At 42.2% G+C, this 24,993-nt stretch overlaps 1 protein-coding gene across 9 annotated transcripts in view; it reads left to right on the forward strand.

Annotated features, from left to right (window-relative positions):
• Positions 1-24,993, forward strand: part of KANSL1 (KAT8 regulatory NSL complex subunit 1) — a 164,912-nt gene that overhangs the window by 125,379 nt on the left and 14,540 nt on the right. For all 9 annotated transcript variants that reach the window (XM_036340097.1, XM_036340098.1, XM_036340101.1 and 6 more), the window contains one exon: positions 19,839-20,010. In XM_036340097.1, coding sequence (XP_036195990.1) covers positions 19,839-20,010 — 172 coding nt within the window. The remainder of the gene's footprint in view (positions 1-19,838; positions 20,011-24,993) is intronic.

Here is a 24,993-nt window from a genome sequence, read left to right on the forward strand (position 1 = left end):
CAGTACGCTCTATCCACTGAGCCAAACTGGTTAGGGCCCCACATGTAGCTTTTTAAAATTAAGTTTAAAAATTCTGTACCTTATGGCACCCAGACACATTTCCAGGGTTCAATAGTCACATGTGACTATAAGCTACCATATTTAGTTGCACAAAGGTAGACATTTCCATCATTGCAAAATATAGCTCTGTCTAGGTTTTTTCTATAATAGCTTTGGGTTTTGATTCCCTTAAATTTGTAGTTGTCTCTCTAAGTAACCAATTATCTATGTTATTTTTCTATTATTTTTATCTAGCTCTTAGTACCTACTCTACATTATTATGATCATTAAATTAGACCAGAGGCCCGATGCACAAAATTCGCACAAGGGGCTCGGCCCTCGCAGTTGCAACGGCTTGCCTCTGCCCTCACAGCCCCGGCTTCGTAGGGAATGTCGTCTGGAAGTTCGGTCTAATTAGCATTTTACGCTTTTATTATTATAGATAAGGGAAGTAATTGGCACAGTTTGGCTGCACATAATGAGTATTCAGATGTTAACTGTTAACTTTTCTTGGATTGTTTTTTTTGGTTCTCATATAATGTAAAGGAAAAAGACAAGTTTGTTGCCTGTTTCCTATTTTAACTTCCTTTATCACCAGTTCTGATCTATAGTTGCTCTTAGATAGATTCTATTTCTGCTATAATAGGTTAAGATTTTCTTTTTTTTCTTTTCAGATTTTATATTTCCTTTTTATGTCACTTATTGCCCTTTGCGCTTTCCCTGTTACTATATAATAAAGGCTGTGTTGTCTTTTACCATACTCTGTTGGAGATGCCAAAAGTTTCACTAATTGTTTGACCAAATTTTTTTTTTTTTTTTTTTTAAATATTTTATTGATTTTTCACAGAGAGGAAGGGAGAGAGATAGAGAGCTAGAAACATCAATTAGAGAGAAACATCGATCAGCTGCCTCCCGCACACCCCCTACTGGGGATGTGCCTGCAACCCAGGTACATGCCCTTGACCGGAATCGAACCTGGGACCCTTCAGTCCGCAGGCCGACGCTCTATCCACTGAGCCAAACCGGTTTCGGCTGACCAAATTTTTTAATAGTTTTTCAGAGATATGTATATTCTTTCTGAATTTCTCAGATTTGCTTTCTTTTCCTTTGTTCTGCAGTATTCTACTTGTGAATTTGTCTTTCTTTCATAATTTTTTAAAAGTAACTTGATCTATCCAGACTTTATCACTAGAAAAATTTAGTAACTCACTATTAGTTTCCTATCACAGTTATGGAGGCTACAAGTCTGAAATCAAAGTGTCAATCCTTGCTGCCTCTGAAGGCTCTAGGAAAATTCTTTCTTGCCACTTCCTGCTTCTAGTGGTTGCCAGCAATTCTTAGCATTCCTTTCCTTATGGCAGCATAACTTCTATCTCTGCCTCTGTCTTCACATGATCATCTTACTGTGTGTCTGTATCTCTGCTTCCTGCATTTTCACATGGTCTTATAAGTACACCAGTCCTTGGATTTGAGTCCCACGCTAATCTAGTATTACTTTCTATGTAACTACATCTGCACAGACCCTATCCTATATAACCCTATATAATAAAAGCCTAATATGCAAATTGTCCCCTCAACCAGGATTTCTACTGGAAGTTCCACCGGAAGTTCAACCAGGGGGTGGCGGGGCCAGCCGGCCAATCTCCCGCGGCCCCTCCCCTCGGCCATGCATGCATTCGTGCACCAGGCCTCTAGTCTATAATAATAATAAAAGCATAGTGTGCTAATTAGACTGGACGACCTTCTAGATGAAGCCAGGGCTGTGAGGGAAACCCGGCGTCTGGGTGCCTGCTGACGGTTGGAGGGAAGCCTGGGTCCCAGTTGCCTGCCGGCAGCCGGGGGAAGGAAGGCCTAGTCTTGCACGAATTTCGTGCATCTGGCCTCTAGTTTACAAATAAGGCCATATTCTGTGGTTCTGGGTGGGCATGGATTTTGGGGCAGGGTCTGGAGAGGAGACACTATTCTACTCACTATACTGGCCTTTGTATGTTGTTCCTTGTCTCTACTACATGGTAGCTGGATCATTTTCTCAATTCTAAATATGGAAGATGGGTTGATAGGTGCTATTCCCAATTCAATTCTTGTGTTTGCTCTAAAATAGTTGGATTTCCTTTACTCCCTTTGACTGTTTCCTGGGACTCTTGTGTTGTGTACCATTGAATTTATTGTGTGAAGAACTTCAGGTCCCTGTATAAGGAAAAACTTAACTAGTTTTACCTGTCTCCCCTAATTATTTTAATTCTGTGAAGTATAAAAAAATGAAGTAATAGACATCTATGTACATACTACCTTAAAAATTAATATGTTGACTTTTTTCACTTTATGTATTTTTTTAATAGTTATAAGAAAAATACAGGTAAACAGTGTTCCTTTTTTTCTGTTATCTCCTTCACCTGCTTTCTTCCCCATAGGCAACCACTATCTGAATTTTTTTTTGTGTTTGTGTGCGTATCTTTTTTTTCTTTATTGAATAAGGTATTACATATATGTCTTTATCGTACCCCCACATTCCCCCCTAAATTATTTTTATATCTATTTTTTAAAATCCTTATTGTTGAAAGTATTATGTATGTCCCTCTTTTTCCTCCATTGACCCCTTCTAGCCTGCTCCCTGCCCCAACTATCATGAATATGATATGTATACACCCAGTTCAGGTTCTTATTTGTACTACATGTATCAGTGAGCAGAATGCAGTATTGTTTCATTTAATGTTTGTACAAAAATGTATATATATATGTTGTCATGGTGTACATACTCTGCTACTTGGTTGGTGGGCTGTTTTTTGTTTGTTAGTTTGTTTTTTAAGTAGAGGCCCTGTGCACGAATTTGTGCAGCAGTGGGGTCCCTCGGCCTGGCCTGCAGGATGAGGCCGAAATCGGCTCTTCAACATTCACCAAGGGGTCCCAGATTGTGAGAGGGTGCAGGCCAGACTGAGGGACTCCACTGGTGCATGATTGGGGCCAGCGAGGGATCCGGGAGGCTGGCCAGCCGGGCAGAGACCATGGGAGGGCAACAGGGTGTGTCTGGCCTGTCTTTCTTAGTCCTGGTAGGCCAGACCCGAGCAGCAAGCTGACCTACCGGCTGCAGTGTCTGCCCCCTGGTGGTCAGGGCATGTCATAGTGAGCGGTTGAGTGGCCTTAGCATATTAGGCTTTTATTATATAAGAGTCACTGTTTTTCAAGATCTCTATGTTCTAGCCGGTTTGGCTCAGTGGGTCCCAGGTTATATTCTCGTCAAGGGTATGAACCTCTGTTCCTTGATCCCCGGCCCTGGTCAGGTGCATGTGGTAGGCAACCAGTCCGTTTCTCTCTCTCTCTCTCTCTCTCTCTCTCTCTCTCTCTCTCTCTCTCTCTCTCTCTCTCTTTCTCTTCCCCCCACCCCTCTCTAAAAATCAATGGGAAAATATCCTCAGATGAGGATTTTAAAGAAAAATCTCAGTGTTGGTATATTTGGTTTAAGTTCAGTTTTTTGTGTTTTTGGTTTTTTTGGTTTGTTTTTTAATCCTCACTTGAGGACACATTTCCATTGATGAGAGAGAGGCAGAGATATCCGTTGCCTCCCATATGTGTCTCAACTGGGAATTAAACCCACATCCTAAGTATGTGCCCTGACCTGGAATTGAACCTGAAGCCCTTTGGGCTATAGGATGATGCTCCAGCCACGGCTAGTTCAGCTTTCATTAGTAGTACACATTTCCTTAAGAAAGACACTGTTTGGGTGTGAGCATATTCATATCCTGTTTGTTGACTTTGGGTTTTAAACTTAACTCATATCTTGGGCTTATTAAAAATGTATTCCTATCTTCTGTATGCTTTGATCTGCTTTGTTTGTTTTTTAAATATATTTGATATGTGATATTGTAAGTTTGAGGTGTACAACATGTTGATTTGGTATTTATATTGCAGCACGATTGCTGCTGTCTAACACTTGTATCGTGTCACATAATTATCATTTCCTTTTTCTGATGAAACAATGAAAAAAGAACACTTAAGAGCTAGTCTCATCCCAGCTGGTTTGGCTGATGGATACAACGTTGGTCCCAGGTTTGATTCAGGTCAAGTGCACGTACCTCGGTTGCAGGCACCTCCCCGGCGCAGGCCCTGGTCAGGGCTTGTGTAGGAGGCAACCAATCGATGTGTTTCTCTCTGTCTTTCCCTCTCTCTTCCACTCTCTCTAAAAATCAAGGATTAAAAATAAAATCTAGTTTTGCCCTAACTGTCTTGGCTCAGTGGATAGAGCGTCAGCCTGCGGACTGAAGGGTCCCAGGTTCGATTCCGGCCAAGGGCACATGACTGGGTTGCAGGCTCAATCCCCAGTGGGGGTGTGCAGGAGGCAGCCGATCAATGATTCTCTCTCATCATTAATGTTTCTATCTCTCTCTCCTTCTCCCTTCCTCTCTGAAACCAATAAACAAATATATTTTTTAAAAAAATCTAGTCTCTTATCACATTTGATATTTTAAAATACAGTTGTATTACCTATAATCACTATACCAGGGGTCCTCAAACTACGGCCCGCGGGCCACATGCAAATACAAATATTGTATTTGTTCCCGTTTTATTTTTTTACTTCAAAATAAGATACGTGCAGTGTGCATAGGAATTTGTTCATAGTTTTTTTTTAAACTATAGTCCGGCCCTCCAATGGTCTGAGGGACAGTGAACTGGCCCCCTGTTTAAAAAGTTTGAGGACCCCTGCTGACTATACTCTGTAGTAGATTTCCAGGACTTTAATATCCAGTAGTGTAAGTTTAATATTTCTCTTATTTCCTCAACCCGCTCCCCCACTTCTTTTTTCTTTTCTTTTTTTTTCCTCACCCGAGGACATTTTTACATTGATTTTTAGAGAGAGGGAAAGACAGAGGAACATCCATGGGAAAGAAACACATTGATTGGTTGCCTCCTGCATGCACCCTAAACAGGACCCCAGCCAGGGAGGAGCCTGCAACCAAGGTACGTGCCTGTTGATTGGAAACCTTACCAATAACATAAACAGTTGATTAACATAGTTTGTATGTTATATGTATTATTTATTCTTACAATAAACTAAGCTAGAGAAAAAGAAAATCATAAGCAAAATATATTTACTGTATTTATTGAAAAAAGTTGCATGTAAATGGACCCACACAGTTCATACTCGTGTTGTTCAAGGGTAAAGTGTAGTGACAAGCATAAAGATCCTTCAGGACATCAAACACTTTCGTGAAGTGTGATTGATGGGTGAATCGATTTGGAGAGCCCTTCAAAGATTCATAGAAGATGTTAAAGACCTAAAAGTCTTTTTTTTTTTTTTTTTTTTTAAATACATTTTATTGATTTTTCACATAGAGGAAGGGAGAGGGATATAGAGTCAGAAACATCGATGAGAGAGAAACATTGATCGGCTGCCTACTGCACACCCCCCACTGGGGATGTGCCCGCAACCAAGATACATGCCCTTGACCGGAGTTGAACCTAGGACCCTTCAGTCCGCAGGCCGACGCTCTATCCACTGAGCCAAACCAGCTATGGCCCTAGAAGTCTTTTTTTTAAAAAGAAGAAATGCTTTAATTTGTTTCCCTTACTTACTTGACAAGGGAACCTTTATAAAGTAATACTGATTAAACATGGTCATGAATTAGTAGAATTCCAAGAGAAATATTTTAGGACACCTGCTTTCTACTCTGTAATCTTTGTAGGTGATATTTGTACACTTGGCAATACTGAAATAAGAAGTTTAAAAATGACACCTTTATCAACATTTTTCACTTCTTAATATCTCATTCTTAAATTATGAATACATGCAGATATTTTAAAATATTATAAGTAAATATGATATACTTGCAACATTGACTTAGTTATGGATCCCATTTTATGTTCAAATATAGTCTAATTTTATAGAAAAATAAACTAATAAGATCAAATGATTGCACATTTCCTATCAATATTTTATAAACTTACATTTGTTTTCATTGCTGTGTGTATGTACTTTTGATTTTTGAGTTGCATTCATATATTTTTTAATATCAGTACAGTGTGGCCTTGACTTACGAGTTTAATTCGTTCCGTGACGGAGCTCATAACTCAAATTACTTATATGTCAAATCAAAAAGTGAACGAGTGAGACATGTGATACTGTGCTGATGTTGTGGTGTTCACTGTGACGTTCGCTGCACCAACTAGCGGTGGGGTATCTGAAGCTGGCTCATAACCCGAATTTTAGCTCGCAACTCAAAGCAAAAAATCGGCCGAGAGACAGCTCGTATCTCGAAAAACTTGTTAGGACACTCGTAGGTCAAGGCCCCACTGTACTTGGTATTTTAAGAAATATATTCTTGTTAATTTCAGAGAGGATGGGAGAGGGAGAGAGAGATAGAAACATCAATGATGAGAGAGAGAATCATTGATTGGCTACCTCCTGCATGCTTCCTACTGGGGATTGAGCCCACAACCTTGGCATGTGACCTTGACTAGATTTGAACCTGGGACCCTTCAGTCTGCAGGCCAGTACTCTATCCACTGAGCCAAACCGGCACAGTACTTGGCATTTTAGATGCTGCAAATGAAGTGATGCCACAGTTTGTTTAACCATTCCACAGTTTATTATTCAATGTTATATATCAGGTGAGCCATGAGAATTTTGGCACAAATTTCAAAATCTTTCCCTATTCCATTGTCATCTTAGTTCCTTTGATTGCATCATAAGCTAATTCCTTGGGGATCTAGTTTCTAAAAAGTAAGAGCCTACTATTGTTAGTTCTGTATATTGCAAGTTGAGATTATATTAAGATTAAATCAGGTAGTACCAAATCCAGTGTTGTGGGTGATTATTGCCACCAGTAACACTTTTAGTTTTATCAGTGATTTTCTGCTGTTATCAGAGACTATTCTATTCAGACTAGAGGCCCAGTGCACGAAATTAGTGCACTCAGGGGTGGGGGGCTCCCTCAGCCCGGCCTGTGCCCTCTTGCAGTCCGGGAGCCCTCAGGGGATGTCCGACTGCTGGCGTAGGCCCGCTTCCCCCAGCGGGCCTACGCCAGCAGTCGTTAAGGAGGTGGAGGAGGCTCCCACCACCACTGCTGCTGTGCTTGCCAGCTTTGAGCCCGGCTCAGGGCTTCTGGCTGAGTGGTGCTCTCCTGTTGGAGCGCACTGACCACCAGGGGGCAGCTCCTGTGTTAAGCATCTGCCCCTTGGTGGTCAGTGTGCGTCATAGCGACCGGTCATTCCACCTTTCAGTTGATTTGCAGATTAGCCTTTTATTATATAGAATTAGAGGCCCGGTGCACAAAAATTTGTGCACTCGGGTGTGGGGGTGTGGAGGGGGACTCCCTCAGCCCGGTCTGAGCCCTGTCGCAGTCTGGGACCCCTCAGGGAATGACCACCTGCTGGCTTAGGCCCGCTCCCGGGGTGGGGGGGGGACTGGGCCTAAGCTGGCAATCAGACATCCCTCTGGCAGCCCGGCAGCCCTCGGGGGATGTCCACTTGCCAGCGGGGAGCAGGCCTAAACTGCAGTTGAACATCCTTTGCGCTGCTGAGAAGGCAGGAGGGGCTCCCACCACCACCGCTGTACTGGCAGCCATCAGCCTGGCTTGTGACTGAGCAGAGCTCCTCCCATGTGAGAGCGACCTGACCACCAGAGGGCAGCTCCTGCATTGAGCGTCTGCCCCCTGGTGGTCAGTGTGTGTCATAGTGACCAGTCATTCCCAGTCCTTCTGCTGTTAGGGTCAGTTTGCATATTACCCTTTTACTATATAGGATAGAGGCCTGGTGCACGGGTGGGGGCCGGCTAGTTTGCCCTGAATGGTGTCCTGGATCAGGGTGGGGGTCCTGCTTGGGTGCCTGGCCAGCCTGGATGAGGGGATGATGGCTGTTTGCAGCTGGTCACACCCCTTCAGTGTGGGAGTCCCCACTGGGGTGCCTGGCCAGTCTGGGTGAGGGGCTGAGGGCCGTTTTCAGGCTGGCGGGTGACTGAAGCTCCCAACCTCTCCTTTTTTTCTTTTTTTTAATTCTGGGATTTATTTACCTTCTATGGCTGTCACTGGAACTGAGAGGCGGCTTTAGCTCTGAGGCTCAGCTCCAGCTCTGAGACCTCAGCTGCTGAAAGCAGGTATCTGGGTTTGTTTGGCTTCTATAATTGAAACACTGTTGCAGCTCCAGCTCTGAGGCCCAGCTGGCTGAAAGTAGGTTTCTGGGATTTGTTTAGCTTCTATAATTGCAACATTGTTTCTTAGAGTGCAGCTCAGAGGCCGGCAGCGGCAGGCAGGGAACCTTGGCTTCCTCCATCACTGGAGCAAGCAAGCCTCCTGTTTGCTTCAGCTGCCTGGCTGCCGGCTGCCATCTTGGTTGGTAGTTTATTTGTATATTGCCCTGATTAGCCAATGGGAAGCATGTCGGAGGTACGGTTAATTACCATGTTTGTCTATTACTAGATAGGATAAGGTTCTTACATATTACATGAGATGGTGTAAAACTAATTCTAGGTAGACTATGTATGTTAAGTTCATGGTGCATATTGTAATCCTTACACACACACACCACAGAGCAGAGGTATAGCTAAAAAGCCAGTAAAAGCATAAAAAGAGAGAATTATCCCAGAAGGCAGAAAAGGAGTAAGAGCAAAACCAAAAAGGTGGAACAAATAATGGATGGTAGATGTAAATGGAGCCGTCAATTATGATACTAAATGCATATGGATATGGATATGGATATGGACTAGCCCCTTTCCTTCCCTGGGCTGGGAATTGGGCAGGGACTCACCTGCATGGTCCCTGAGGTTGGGAACAGAGCTGCAAACTTGCTAGAGCCTTGGCCAGGGCTTAGACTAGGCTGGGGGCTTGGCATATTCAGCCCCAGGGCACCTTATGTGCCATGCCAGCTCAGCCAAGGGTGATTCTGAGTGGGGGGGGGGGGGTGAAAGGATTGAGAAAAGACAGACGAGAATGAAAGCTGGGTCTCGGTGGGACGCTGCTCCCTGATGAAGAGACAGCGCCCACAAGCCATGTCTTTATTTTATAACAGATGCCACGAGGCAAAGTAGGGGCATGATCAAGTTGTTACAGCATTCTCGTGAGTTCCAACCCTACTCAACTACATGCACCTGAACTCTAGCACAAGGCATGTGGGGCTACGTGTTTGGACCATAGGTTCAAGCGTACAACCATAGCTGTTTGCTATGATTGTGCTGGGAGGGCCCTGCCTTTTCAACTGGCACTTGCACGTGGCAGTGAGAGGACCCTGTCCTTTCATTAGTCCGAGGCTTGAACCTGGCCAAAACACTGTAGTCGCGCCCCACACTTCTATAATTGAAACTTTGTTGCCACTCCAGCTCCGAGGCCACTGCCTGCTGAAAGCAAGTATCTGGGGTTTAGCTTGTATAATTGCAACTTTGTTGCTTAGAGTGGAGCTCAGAGCTGGGCTGCAGCAGGGAGGAAGCTTGGCTTTCTCCATCACTGGAGCAAGCAAGCCTCCTGCTCGCTTCAGCTGCGTGGCTGCCAGCCCCCATCTTTGTTGGTGGTTAATTTGCATATCTTGCCGATTAGCCAATGGGAAGCGTAGTGGAGGTACGGTTAATTTCAATCTTTGTCTATTATTAGATAGGATTGCCAAGATTCTCTTAAAATGATTTTCACAGTTTGTTTGAATCACGATTCAGATATGGCCCATACATTCAAATGAGTCTTTTAAATGTAATTTTTTTAGGTTTCCCCTTTATCTCTTTTTCCTTGTGGTTTAAACACTTTTATGATATTCTTAGATGTGATTTTCTTTGCATTTCTGTTCTGCTTGGGTTTTGCAGTTTAAGACTGTGGATTTGTGTCTTTAATCAGTTTTAGCACAAATTTGGCCATTATCTCTTCAAATACTACTTCCCCCCCATTCTGTCTTCTCTGTCTGGGTTGCCAACAACAGGTACATTGGGTTTTGTCACAGTGTCCTCCAAGCCCTTTACATTCTATTCTGTATTTTACTGTGTTTTTTTTCCTCCCTCTGTTTCTTATTTCTCTAGTTCCTATTAAACTATCTGCCAGTTCTTATTCTCTCTTCTTTTGTACCTCATGTGAAATTTATTGAGTTATTAAGTTTCCATTTGATTCATTTACACACACACACACACACACACACACATAGTCTTTCTGAGTCTTTTCATTTTTCTTTCCCATTTTTTCCTGAACTTATTAATCATTTATATTTAAATCTTTGTCAGCTGACTCCAAAATCTGGATCACTGGGCACTCTTTCTGTTTTGTTTTCAGTCAATGTAAGATATTGTTTTTAAGAGGTTTGGCTGCTTCGGTACTCTCCGGTGCAGATCCACTTTTTTTCTAGGCATATATAGAGGGGGGCTGAACACTTTTGGGTGCAAGTTGGGACTGAGCTGAGTTGCACCTGGGTTACAAATTTGACGAGGCTTTGTCCCTCTCTGGTCCATTCTTAGGGCATAACCTTGTTTCTTAACCCCCATCTGAAAATGCTTGGTATGTTGACCAGTGTCCTGTCCCTGAACTCTAATTCTAGTTTCCTCGGCAGAGTGAGACTGCCTCAAACCTCCTCTCTATTTTTCAGAGGCTTTCTACTTAGTTTCTAACCCATCACAGCTTCAGAATTTGCTAAATTCCTTGGAAGGGTAAGTACCTGACGTGTCATATTGGGAATTTGGCACTTCAAGTGTCTAATGTTCTCTCTTCTGCCCTTTTATAGAACCATCAAAAGCTCTACTCGTTTCTCTGCCCCCAGAAGTGGCCCTCTATCAAGGCAACCAAATTCTAAGGATCTTTTCTAAAATCACCCATTGTTCTCAAGAAGTACCTCTATACTTCAGTGGTTCTTCCCTCTCTGCATCTTGTCTGCTCAGTATTGTCATTGTTTTAGCATTTCTCTTAATAGCTTAAAGTTTTTGTTTTGTCCTTTTAAACTCTGGCCTTACTAGTTATTCTGAGTTCTGATTTGCTGTAAACTACCCCTTATCCTCATAATTTATTTGTTGTGAAAACTCATTTATCCCTTTATATCTGTGGCTTGCTTTTTTTTGGATTATTTCCCTATAGTGTAACTTTCTTGCCTCTTGGTATATCTACAATGTTTTATTGGATGCTGGACATTTAATTTTATTTTTTTGACATATGTGGATTGTGTTATCTTCCTTTAAAGAGGCTTTGTTTTGTTGGCAAGTAAGTTCCTTGAGATACAGTTTTTTCTTCGCTGGGGGGTGGTGTAGAGTAGTTTATTTAATAGTTAAGGCCACTAATAAAAAGGAATCTTCTGGGGTCTTTCTTGAATGCATTATGCCACTTGGCTGGTCAAAATTCAAAAGCCTCCCACTGTGTGAATTCTGAGAATCGTTCAGTTCACAGCTCTTCGTTTGTTCTTTGCCTTACCTGATGGAGTTTCACCCTGTATGTGGGCTTCAGATTAAACACTTAAGAGCAGTGGTTCTCAACCTTCCTAATGCCACAACCCTTTAATATAGTTCCACATGTTATGGTGACCCCCAACCATAAAATTATTTTCGTTGCTACTTCATAACTGTAATTTTGCTACTGTTATGGATCGTAATGTAAATATCTGATATGCAGAATGTATTTTCATTGTTACAAATTGAACATAATTAAAGCAGTGATTAATCACAAAAACAATATGTAATTATATATGTGTTTTCCGATGGTCTTAGGCGACCCATGTGAAAGGGTCGTTTGACCCCCAAAGAGGTCGCGACCCACAGGTTGAGAACCGCTGCGTAAGAGTATGTCATGAAGATTTCTATATGGCTCCCTTTTCTGGAGAATTCTTCATAATGTCCAATCACCTGAGCTTCTGAATTTCACCTCTGGGGGTTTGTTTCCTCAATTCCATGAAACCACTATACTCTGCTTCGATCCCCTCTACCTGCTGTGCAGTCTGCAGTGTATTTCCATGCAGAAAGCTGGGGCTATCACAGAAGCTGCTTCATGTGTTTCTCAGTTGTAAGCTATATGTTGTCCAGTTTTCTAGTTTATGGTTGAGGGATAAATCTGATCACTGTTGCACGACCCGCGTGGCTCAGTGGTTGAGCGTTGACCTATGAACTAGGAGGTCACAGTTCGATTTCCAGTCAAGGCACATGCCTGGGTTGTAGGCTCCATTCCCAGTGGGGGTGTATAGGAGACAGCCGATCAGTGATTCTCTCTCATCATTGATGTTTCTAACTCTCTCTACCTCTCGGTTCCTGTCTGAAATCAATAAAAACATGTATATACATATGCACTGAGTGGCCAGATTATTATGATCACCTGACGTTTGTAGGCAAATTAGCTATAATTTTGCGCTGAAGTTGCTAGGGGGCCAGACCATTCTAAATAGGAAAGCAGGTTGTTTACCACGACAGTAGAAGTGATTTTTTCTGAAGATACTGGGTAAACAACTCGATTTAACAGCCTTTGAACGTGGGATACACACACACACACACACACACACACACACACACTCTCACACTCTTGAGTGGCCAGATTATTATGACCACCCCATCAGTTGGGCCACCTTTTGCCTTCAATACTGAGGCGATTCTTCTTGGCATTGACTCCACGAGATGTTGCAAGGTGATGCGAGGAATCTGACGCCATGCCTAATGAATAGCACTGTTCAGTTCTGTGAGATTTGATGCAGTGGTCATCAAACTACAGCTCTTTGGCCCCTTGAGTTGTGGCTCTTCCACAAAATACCAACTTCTGCACATGGGCGACAAAGTTTCAATTGCACTGTATGTGCGTGCCCGCATGTGGTATTTTGTGGAAGAGCCACACTCAAGGGGCCAAAGAGCCGTATGTGGCTTGCGAGCCACAGTTTGCCGACCACTGATTTGATGGTTGTGGAGCCAGCTGCCTGATGGCTCTCTTAACTTCGTCCCACAAATGTTCAATTGGATTGAGATCTGGTGATTGTGGGGACCACCTAAGCAAGGTAAAGTCTCCTTCCTGTTCTTGAAACCACTCCTGCACAATACGAGCACTGTGGCATGGTGCATTGTCTTGTTGGAAGAAGCCCTCTCCATTGGGATACGCCTTCAACATGATAGAATGAACTTGATCAGCAATGATACTTAAGTATGTTGTGCTATTCATGAATTAAAGGGCCCAAATCATGCCAGGAAAACATGCCCCAAACCATAACACTGCCCCCACCAGCTAGAAGGGTTGTACTCACGCATGTGGGGTGCATGCTTTCATGCTGTTTCTGCCAAATTCTCACTCTGCCATCTGCATGATGCAACTGGAAACGTGATTCATCGGACCACATGACTTTTTTCCAATTCTCGACTGTCCAATCCTTGTGTCCTGTGCAAATTGGAGACGTTTTATCTTGGTAACTGCAGACAGCAAAGGTGTTCAAACAGGTCTTCGGCTTCCATATCCCATACGATGCAGTGTATGGCTAAGTTGCCTATGTCAGGTGGTCATAATAATCTGGCCACTCAGTGTGTGTGTGTGTGTGTGTATCCATCCCATGTTCAAAGGCTGTTAAATCGTGTTGTTTACCCATATCTTCAGAAAAAAATCACTTCTGTCATGGTAAACAACCTGCTTCCCTATTTAGAATAGTCTGGCCCTCTAGCAACTTCAGTGCCAAATTATAGCTAATTTGCCTACAAATGTTAGGTGGTCATAATAATATGGCCACTCAGTGTGTGTCTGTGTGTGTGTATTAGAGGCCCGGTGCATGAAATTCATATTCTTGGGGAGTTCCCTCAGCTCGGCTTATGCCCTCTTGCAGTCCAGGATCCCTCGGGGGATGTCCAACTGACCACTTAGGCCTGCTCCCCGTCAGTCGGACATCCTTAGTGCTGCAGCAGAGGTGGGAGAAGCTCCCACCACTGCTGCTGCACTCACCAGCCATGAGCCTGGCTCAGAACTTCTGGCTGAGCGGTGCTTCTGTGGGAGCACACTGACTGACCACCAAGTGGAAGCTCTTGCGTTGAACATCTGCCCCCTGGTGGTCAGTGCACGTCACAGCAACCGGTTCCACTATTCAGTCAATTTGCATATTAGCCTTTTATTATATAGGATATACTTTTTTAAAATTAAATCTTTATTGTTCAAATTATTACAGTTGTTCCTCTTCCCCCCCCCCCCTTGCTCCCCTCCACCCAGTTCCCACCCCACCCTCTGGCCCCCCCCCACTGTCCTCATCCATAGATGTACAATTTTTGTCCATTCTCTTCCCGCATCCCCCACACCCCTTACCCCCTCAGAATAGTCAGTCCACTCCCTCTCTATGCCCCTGATTCTATTATATTCACCAGTTTATTCTGTTCATCAGATTATTTATTCACTTGATTTTTAGATTCACTTGTTGATAGAAGTGTATTTGTTATTCATAATTTGTATCTTTACCTTTTTCTTCTTCTTCCTCTTTTTAAAGGATACCTTTCAGCATTTCATATAATACTGGTTTGGTGGTGATGAACTCCTTTAGCTTTTTCTTATCTGTGAAGCTCTTTATCTGACCTTCTATTCTGAATGATAGCTTTTCTGGGTAAAGTAATCTTGGTTGTAGGTTCTTGCTATTCATCACTTTGAATATTTCTTGCCACTCCCTTCTGGCCTGCAAAGTTTCTGTTGAGAAATCAGCTGACAGTCGTATGGGTACTCCCTTGTAGGCAACTGACTGTTTTTCTCTTTCTGCTTTTAAGATTCTCTCTTTGTCTTTTGCTCTTGCCATTTTAATTATGATGTGTCTTGGTGTGGTCCTCTTTGGATTCCTTTTGTTTGGAGTTCTCTCCACTTCCTGGACTTGTAAGTCTATTTCTTTGACCAGGTAGGGGAAGTTTTCTGTCATGATTTCTTCAACTAGGTTTTCAGTATCTTGCTCTCTCTCTTCTGGCACCCCCATAATTTGGATGTTGGTATGCTTTGCTGGGGTCCAACCCCAGCAGGTCCAGGGGTTCCCAAAGGCGTAGACGGAGTCGGCGAAGAAGGAAGGACACGGAGACAGCGTTCAGTTGATCAGCAGCCTAGCCAGGATCTCCAGCCAGGATCTGGTCTGGATCTCCAGAGAGGTTCTGCTGTTTATTGTCTCTTGCTAGGTTCTCCAGCCAGGTTCAGTCGCCAGGTTCTAGTCCGGTTCTCTTCCCATGTCCTATCCAGGTTCTGTAGCCAGGTTCTGTCTCTAGGTTCTTCAGCCAGATTCTCTCGCTAGGTTCTGTCTCTAGGTTCTGTGTAGGTTCTGTCTTTTAAGTTCTGTCTTCTAAGTTCTGTCTTCTAAGTTCTGTCTCCTAAGTTCTGTGTCTTGCTGTCCTGTTACATCTGTATTTATACCAGTTGATTCAATCCTATCAATCTCTATTACAAAGGTTAGGGCGTTTCTTATCTCCATTCCAGGGAGTAAAGATTATGTAGCTTAAGCATGACTGTTCATAGTTAAAGTGATTAATTACCCACCTGGCACTTAGTTGAGGGGTTTTATTCCCTCCCTAACTTCAGGGGAAAATCCCTACCTGGGGAAACAACCTTTCTCAGAGAGGAGACCTTGGTTAAAATACATAGTGCCAAGAAGGTGAGCAAACATATTAAGAACAGTATGCCATATATGCCAGGTCCTTTGAAACAGCAAGGATGGACCGGCTCCCGGCATGCTTGAAGTTGTCCCAGAGGCTCCTTACACTATCTTCATATTTTTGGATTCTTTTTTCATTTTGTTTTTCCAGTTGGGTGTTTTTTGCTTCTTCGTATTTCAAATCTTTGACTTGATTCTTGCGATCCTCTAGTCTGCTGTTGGAACTCTGCATAATATCCTTTATTTCAGTCAGTGTATGCTTAATTTCTAATTGGTCCTTTTTCATAACCTCGAGGGTCTCACTAGATTTCTTGAGGGTCTCACTAAATTTATCGGCAGTTTCTAGAAAATTCTTGAAAAAACTTGTAAGTTTGGTTTTGAACTCTATATCCAGTCGTTTGCTTTCCTCCATTTCTGTCATTTGTGACCTGTTTCTTTGTCTCCGCATTTTTTTATGCTTCATTGTGTTGATAGAGTGGCTTTGTGCGCTGGGTGTCCTATAGGGCCCAGTGGCTCATCCTCCCCAATTACCTGAGGTGGACACTCTTGGTGTACCCCTTTGTGGGCTGTGTGCACAGTCTTTTGTAGTTAAGCCTTGATTGTTGTTGGTATCACTGGGAGGAATTGACCTCCAGGCCAATTGTCTGTGAGAATCAGCTGTGTCTACAGTGGGAGAACTTCTGTGCTGAAGATACCCTTATGGGGCAAGACTAGCAATGGGGCTTTGGTGCTCACTGAGTCTGCCCCCTGAGTGTGTCCCTTATGGATCTGAGGAGTTGTAATCTGGATAGTCCCAATCTGACCACTGGGTACACGGGCTCTTGGATCTCTAAGGAGGTGCTAATTTTACCTCTGCCTGAGGCTACCCCGCAGGAGCTATGGAGAGATCTGCAGATTCCTCTTCTTTGTTTGGAGTTTGGAGGTGCCCAGATGAGAGCCAACTGTGAAGCAATGCAAGCTGCTGTGGGGCCTTGGGCCTTCTTTTGGATGTTCTGAGTCTCTCTGACCCAGCTGCAGTTTGTTAGGTAATTTTAGATTGCAAAGGGCCAGGTCTTTTATATGCAAAAGCCTCTGTGCACAGTTTGGGCGGGGCGGGGTCTCAGGGGATCAACAGGGTGGAGCAAACAGCTTTGGCTGATCCTCAGTCCTACCCTAAGAGGCCCGGGGTCTCAGTGTCCTGGTAATCGCAGCAAGCACCTCTGAGAGAAAGCCGCCCTCAAGTTCCAACTGATGCCAGACAGTCCAGTTTCTCCCTGTATGAGTCTGGTCCCCAGAGACTCACCCGGAACTGGAGTTCAGAGCATTCGGGAGCTTGAGACTCCCTCGCGTTTGAAAAAGACAACCGAGTCCTCAGTTGCCAGCCCTTTCTTTCCACGTGCGCCTCCGTACCTCTGCACTTTACTTCCGCACCTCCTTTGGGTCTCAGTGTGCTTTTCTCTTTCCTTCTAGTTGTAGAATTTTCACTCAGCCAGCCTTCCTGTGGTTCTGGATGATGTCCGTTTTTGTCTTTTAGTTGTATTTTTAAAGTGGTTGTGCGAGGCAGCAATTTCTGGTGTTTACCTATGCCACCATCTTGGTTTTCTAGGATATACTTTTTTTTTTCTTCTTTTTTTTAAAATCTGGTCCCTGTTACTCCTTAATTGCTGGAAGTAGTCTTGTGGCAGTATTGTTTTCTTTTCCAAAATTTTATTATGAAATTATTTAAACATGGTAAAGTTGAATGATTTTACAGTATATTTACCTGCAGTAACATTTTACCACATTTTATCACATATTCATATTTCCATTCATTAATTACATACTTTTTAGTTTATTGAAAGTCAGTGGTGTTCCTCTGCTGCATTTGCTGAAAACTGGGAGTTGAATATAGAGGCTTGAACAAATTTCATTTTGAGCTTTGTCAAGGAAAAAAAAAGGCGTCTTGAGAATTTGCATCAGAAGACACATAATGTCTTGTCTCTCTTTTTGTGTTACCAGCCTCTAGTGGTCATTGCCTACACCTATTATTATATTAGGAGTTGAAGAATTAGGGGTATTCTATTTGTTTAATTTCTGTTTCGTTTATTAGCTAGGCTATATCTATACAAAGAAAATAACTTTTGCCGAAACCGGTTTGGCTCAGTGGTAGAGCGTCAGCCTGCGGACTGGGAGGTCCCGGGTTCGATTCCGGTCAAGGGCATGTACCTGGGTTTCGGGCACATCCCCGGTGGGGGATGTGCAGGAGGCAGCTGATCGATGTTTCTCTCTCATCGATGTTTCTAACTCTCTCTATCTCTCTCCCTTCCTCTCTGTGAAAAACCAATAAAATATATTTTAAAAAAAAAAAGAAGAAAATAACTTTTTTGCAATATTGGTTTAAGCAAAGTCATAATTTATACAGAAAAAGGCATGGTTCATGTTTGTTTTCTTTTGTCCACTAGTTTTCAAAATAACAAGTTGGTTTCCTACTATCTTCTAAGAGCAATCAGTCAAGTCTTTGATGGATGAGGGGGATGTGTATAGATTATGAAGTCATTGGTTTAAACTTACTTGGCTTATTTCAAGGCATTGAAATTTTTTTGATGTTAAGATTATCATCTTTGATTAGTAGAAGCTTCTCCAGGCTTGCTCTTGAAGCTCTCTCCTTTTGCCTTGGCTGCAGTAGTCTTGAGAGCTTTCTCATTTTTCACTATTAATATTTAATGGGAACCCACACTTTGAATTTTTCTAGGCGGCCTGACCATAATTTGAGCTTTGTGGTTCTCTATAATTTTGCTTTCCCAGGAAACATTTGGCAGTGTCTGTATTCATTTTTGATTGTCACAAAGGGGGAAGAAGGGGAGTGCTACTTGCACCAGGGACAGAGGCCAGGAATGCTGCTACTTATCTGCAGTGCACAAGGACAGCCCTTTCTCACAATCCAGGAAATTGAAAATTGCTGGACCTTTATTAACAGACTAGAGGCCCACACGGGTAGGGTCCCGAAGCCTGGCCGGTGATCAGGGTCGATCTGGGCCATCTGGCTGCCGGATGGGGCCTCCCTTCCCTGGCTGCCGGCTGGGTCCTTCCTTCGTTCCACGCCGCCCTCTGTTGGTCAGCACACGTCATAGTGAGCGATCAACCTCCCAGTCGAACTCCTGTGGTGACAATTTGCACATTAGGCCTTTATATAGATAACTTAACAAATGTCATACATCTAACCTTCACAGGACCTTCTTTACATGCCGTCCATCAATGTGGTTGCAAAAAGTAGGCATTTGAGGAATGTTGATAAAGAGCATATATGTATCTTTCTCCTATACATGATCATAAAGATAAACAGCTTTAAAGTGATATCAGTGCTAAAACTAAATTTAGCTCTTGCAGTTGTTACAGAATTTTTGATAGTAGATTTTTGAGGCTACTCTTCTGTCTTTATTATGATACTACCCTTGTTCCTAGCATCCCTTCTCATTGTGCCATTCCACAGGCTAGTTTTTTCTTCTAGGACTGTGTGCTGCCAATTAATTGGGGGGCGGGGGGGGGGGTGGAAAGGCGGTTTGATTTGTTAAATGCTAACCTTGTTCCAAAGCAGTGGTTCTCAGCCTTGGCTGCACATTAGAATCACCTGGGAATCTTTTTAAAATCCTGATTTCTGGGCCTCATCCTCCGGAAATTCTGTTTCTTTGTTACTAATGTTGTGGCCCCACCCCATAACAAAGAAACAGAATTTCCGGAGGATGAGGCCCAGAAATCAGGATTTTAAAAAGATTCCCAAGTAATTCTAATGTGCAGCCAAGGTTGAGAACCACTGTTCTAAAGTGTAGCTAATGAGTTCCATGTAGTCCAGGAAAACTTGTCACCTTATTTGGAACCACTTGAAAGTGTTTCTAGGAAGAGATGTCAGCTGTTGTTGGTTATTAAGGTTCTTAGGTGGATGAAGTTGCTGGAGAGAGCAAGTCATATCCCACCAGGGAATCTGGAGTCCACTATTCACTGTAACAGATGGTTGAGAACCATGAAAGTGGTAGAAACATGTAGGTTTTGTAAAGTGTTCTTAGAAAGCAGTTTCAATAGCTTTGAAGTATAACAAGTTTGATGCCTAGGTAAGCATTTAGGGCTTTAAAAAGCTGGATTTCATCACAAAGAAGCAAGTTTACTTAATTACTTTGAAGGTTCATGTGTTGGAGAAATGGAAGTGTTAACAAACTAATCAAACTTTTGTTATCGGTGTCATATAGGTATCTAGAAAAAGCCTTTTAAATCTTCAGTGTAATGAGTGGGAAGCTGGGTTTTTATCAGACACTCAATTGTCACTTTTGCCTGACTCTTCGCAGGTTTATCGCAACAGCCCAGTGCGTTCTGGCTGTGATGTGAATCCCTTCTGTGCACTGTGTGGCTCAAGCAGTGCCAACGCCATGCCTCCGGAAATCCACTACGAAGCCCCTCTGTTGGAACGCCTTTCCCAACTGGACTCTTGTGTTCACCCAGTTCTGGCATTTCCAGATGGTAAGAAAGGCCGCAGAATATAGTCTGATAAATGAGACTCAAAGAGTTGAAAGTGAAAGGAAGTCAGCCAAGATCTTGGTACAACTCAGATATTATGATTGTATTGCTCTCTATCAACAGTCTTCTCAGATTTTTATAGATAGGATGCAACAGATCCATCAGATTTGCTGTAAGAGAAAGATTTCTCCCAGCACTTCAAATGGCTAGGCGGGGCTAAGGACAGTTGCCTCCTGCCACAAGCAAAGTGGTCTGTTATATCCCTGTATATCTTTAAAAATGTATTACCTGTGTGCCCATTACGTAAAATAGGGTGGGCAGCACTATTCTGAGAGAATGTCTTCCTAGTGGGTGTGTATGTATTACTGGGACTGGTTACATGACAGCTTTCCAAGGTGTACGTGAGCATAGATCTTCATTGTTAGCATGTACTATTTTTCATGTACCTTACTGGTAAGCCTTTGTGTTTGCCAGTTTTCCTTTTCATAATTGCTCTTCTCCCATTTCACAAAAGAAAATTATTCCTCTTACCCATATTGAGTCTCTTTTCTGTTTTGTTTTTTCATATTAAGTTTCAATATGGGTCTTGCCCCAGAATATAAATATTTAGGCAGTAGGGACACCAAAGGGACCATTTCCAAGAATTCATGGCTCCTGAAGGAGAATCCTGTGGGAATTAAGTAAAAAAGGATTGGAGTAAATGAAGATGGAGTTACCTTATTTTATTTTGTGTAGATTCTGTGTTTGTCATCTTAGAGTAAATATTAAGAGACTAAAGTTAGACTTCATTCTGTCTAAAAGTCTGATTGACTAAGGTTTAAAAGAAAGATTTTTCCTTCAGCTAATTAAGCTAAATACATTTACATGTCAAGGTCTCGATTAAAATATTTCTGAGTTTATGTTGTATTTTTTTTTAATTGCATTTCATATGGTACAAGTCCATGAGCAAAAATGTTAAAACCACTGCTCTAGATATCACCTGCAAGAATCCAGTGCTTTCATAATCTGGATTATTTCATTCATTTTCAGATAATCTCAGGATCTGGCTCCAACCTACAGATATAATAAGCATTTCCTTTCAAATCACTGGTATTTTGTCTGTTATGTTATGGCTGTTTTTAAATTTACTTTCCATTACTTAAATTGTAAGCTTCCTGAGGGTAAGGGACCGTGTTTTTCTTCCTATTCTGTCCTTTATAACACCTCACAGATATTCTGTGCAATTTTTTTTCAAGGAGGGTAATTGAGATAGGAATATGTTAAAAGATAACTGAAAGAGGACTCTGAGGAATGAGAATTATGTGGGATGTAAGGTTTACTTGTTTGTAGGAGAAAAAAAATGTTTTAGCATGAGTGATATGTAAACTTTTTCTTAAAAGGACAGATGCTCAGTAATTTGGATTTTTTGAGCCATACTATGTTTAGTCTGTGCAGCTTCACAACTCTGCCATAGTAGTACAAAGCAGCCATAGACAATATATAAACAAATGGTGTGGCTGTGTTGTAATAAAACTTTATTTATAAAAACAGTCATTCCCCTAGCTGGCTTGGCTCAGTGGATAGTTGTTGGCCTGCGGACTAAATGGTCCCAGGTTCCATTCCAGTCAAGGGCACATTGCCTGGGTTGCGGGCTTGGTCCCCAGTGGAGGGTGTGTGGGAGGCGGCCATTCAATGATTCTCTCTCATCATAGATGTTTCTATCTCTCTCTCTCCCCCTCTTCTTTCTTCTCTTAAATCAATAAAAATATATTTTTTAAAAAAACACACAAAAAACAATCATTAATAGGCCCTGGCCAGTGTGGCTCAGTTGGTGAGTGTCATCCCGTGCACCAAAAGGTTGAGGGGTCAATCCCTGGTCAGGGTGCATATGAGAGGCAACTGATTGATGTCTCTTTCTCTCTCCATCTCTCCCTGCCTCTCCCTTCTTCTCTAAAATCAGTAAAAGCATTTTTTAAAAAATCATTACTGATATCTGTTCTTTAAATAATGCAATTCTTTTGTTTATTTTGTTAATCCTCATCCGAGGACATTTTTTTCCATTGATTTTTAAAGAGGGTGGAAGGGGGAGAGAGAGAGAAACATTGATGTTAGACACATTTATGTGAGACACATCAATTGGTTACCTCCTGCACCTGCCCTGACCGACTGGGGCTGGGGATCGAGCCTGCAATCGAGGTATGTGACCTTGACTAGAATTGAACCAGTGGCCCTTCAATCCGTGGGCAGATGCTCTATTCACTGAGCCGAACCGGCTAGGGCTGAATTCTTTCTTAACCACCTAAATTCTGTAACTACTCCCTGACTTGTTATCAAAACTCTCTTTGACTAAAGAAAGGACATGGGATAATATTCTTGCTGCCATTTACTTTTAGCTAAAGTAGAAATGCTTAGAAAACTTGGAGCATATGAATAGATAGCTAGGCAGGAGTTTAGGTCAGGAATGGTAGAGCTGTAAATTAGCTTAAAACAGAATGAATCGAAGACACTAAAACATTTTCCTCTGCTTCAAATTCCAGGGTCATTGACTTCTACCTTCTCTTGCCATTGGGTTATATAGCTCATACACCTGCTATTTGTATAGCATTTTGTGGTTTAAAAAGCACTTTTCCCACAACCTGCCTTAATTGCTTCTCATAGTAATCTTGTAAGGTGTTGCTTTCAGCTTTCCAGGTTAAGAAACAGGTTTGGAGAGGTAGTAGTTTTATCTCAGGCTAAATGGCTAAAGACTTTAGATGGCTGAAGAATTCAGACTCAGGTCATCTGATGCCTGACCTTCATTTTTCTCTATTCTGTGTTCCTCCCCAGCCAGGTTATTAAGAGAAGTCAGGTTTCTACTCACTTCCACACTCTAGGTGCAGATGAAGCTACCAGGAAGACTTAGGAACATTTCTCAGATTAGTTACTCTCTCAGGTTTACCATGTTGAATTGTGTAGTCTCATATTTGAAAAAGAAGTCTGAAGCCAATAACTGGTAGTTATATTCTGATTCCCATAAGGCCTCTTCCATACTCATTGAATATCAACTGATAAACATGGTGAGCATTCCTTTGGCAGCAGTATTACCATGTACAGTTTTGAGTTGTCTCCTCCATGTGCCCTTGACTGGAATCAAATAGCTAATAGTTCCCTATTAACTGTCCTTTTGACTGGATCATATCTATAGATCTAACCACTGCCCTTATACTTCCCCACTCCATCCCATTCCAGGCAACTCGAGGTAGCAATGAGGGAGAAAAGAAGGAAAGATCATTTTCCTGCCTGCCTCTATTGTTTCTCCCTTTTTCTCTCTTGTCTTATATACACACAGAGCTCCTAACCATGACACTGGAGTTTGAACAAGAAATGGTCATTAAATTCTCCTTATAGGAAGAGAATTCATATAAAGGAGAATATTTATGTATCTTTTACTATACCAAGTTGGATGGATGGACATTTTTGCCTATGGATAAATTAGACTTTCTGTGAGTTGACCTGGGGTCCTAGATACCATATTAATATTGTTCTTATTCAGATAATTTTTCTTTGTCCTAACAACTCCCACACTCAGAATACAATCTATTTGTAAACTGGAAGATTTGCAGGGCCACAAGTCCACAGGGCACCCTCCTATGTGAATAGTTTCCCCTGAAGTATTAAGATTCCCTGTGTATCATTGTGTAGAATAATGAATAACAGTGAAGACTAGCAGCTAGAATAATGCTGTGTAGGTCAAACAGGGTCACCTTTTTGCATCAGGGTCACCTTTTTGCAACCTCTTCATTTTTAAATAGAACCAGTTGTGTAGTTTGTGAGGATAGGAACCAACTGAGGCTCGTAATACTAGATTTCTGTCTCCCTTCTTGACCTCATTCACTCCCATTAAGTATAGCTAGAGATGATAGAATTTGAGGAACTGTAAACCAGGCAGGAATGTGGAGGCATTAGGGTGTAATCAGTTTTTAGTATTCCAGAAAGAGGGGCTTGTTTCCTTAATCTTGGTTAATCTTTAGCTTGAAATGTAGAGGATATATAACCTTGGGGAAAACAATGTTAGTTAAGTTTGGGTTTAATAAGAGCACCACCTGCTGGCCATGAAGATATGTGTTTTGAGAGAGCTTGCCAAGACAACTAGTTGTATAGGTGGCTACCACAACTGGCCAGCGGGAGGAGGAAGTGAGCATTGCAAAACACCCCAAGAAAGTGTGTTTTGAGAAAATGGTGGAAGAGTATGAGCAAAACCGTCAAGTGAATTGACCCTGGTGAGCCTGTAGTCAAGGTCTTTTCATTTTGTTTGCAGAAATAGTAACTTAAGATGTTTGTAATCATTTCTGTTTTCTTGTTACTAACCTGATCAAGTATTTGCAATCTTTATTTTCTAATAATAGCACTTTAATGCCATTGCCTATGAAGATATAGAACAGTGATGGCAAACCTATGACACGTGTGTCAGAGGTGACACACGAACTTTTTTTTTGGTTGATTTTTCTTTGTTAAATGGCATTTAAATATATAAAATAAATATCAAAAATATAAATCTTTGTTTTACTGTGGTTGCAAATATCAAAAAAATTCTATATGTGACACGGCACCAGAGTTACGTTAGGGTTTTTCAAAGTGCTTGACACGCCAAGCTCAAAAGGTTCGCCATCACTGGTATAGAATGTATGAAATTCTCTAGCTGAATGGGTCCCTATCATTTTCTTTCCATTTCATATCTTTCTTTGCTTACTTTCAGCTTCTCTATATCCAATCTTATTCCATAGGTTTAGCTCTGCGTGGATCCTAGGTTTCATTTCTTCTTCAGGTAGAGCATGAGTTCATATCAGCAATTCCTAAGAGATCATTTTTGTTCACTGATTGGGGGATTTACCTGTTCACTTTTATATGAAAGCATTTAAAACACAGCATACTTCTGGCAAAGTGTAGCTACCTGAGTTCCCTAAATATTAGTAGTTCATTATTATCCCTAACTGCTTATTCAGTGGGTTTGTAGGAGGAGTTCCTCAA

Source organism: Myotis myotis, unplaced genomic scaffold (assembly GCF_014108235.1).
Source record: "Myotis myotis isolate mMyoMyo1 unplaced genomic scaffold, mMyoMyo1.p scaffold_m19_p_17, whole genome shotgun sequence".
NCBI classification, from domain to species: Eukaryota; Metazoa; Chordata; class Mammalia; order Chiroptera; family Vespertilionidae; genus Myotis; species Myotis myotis.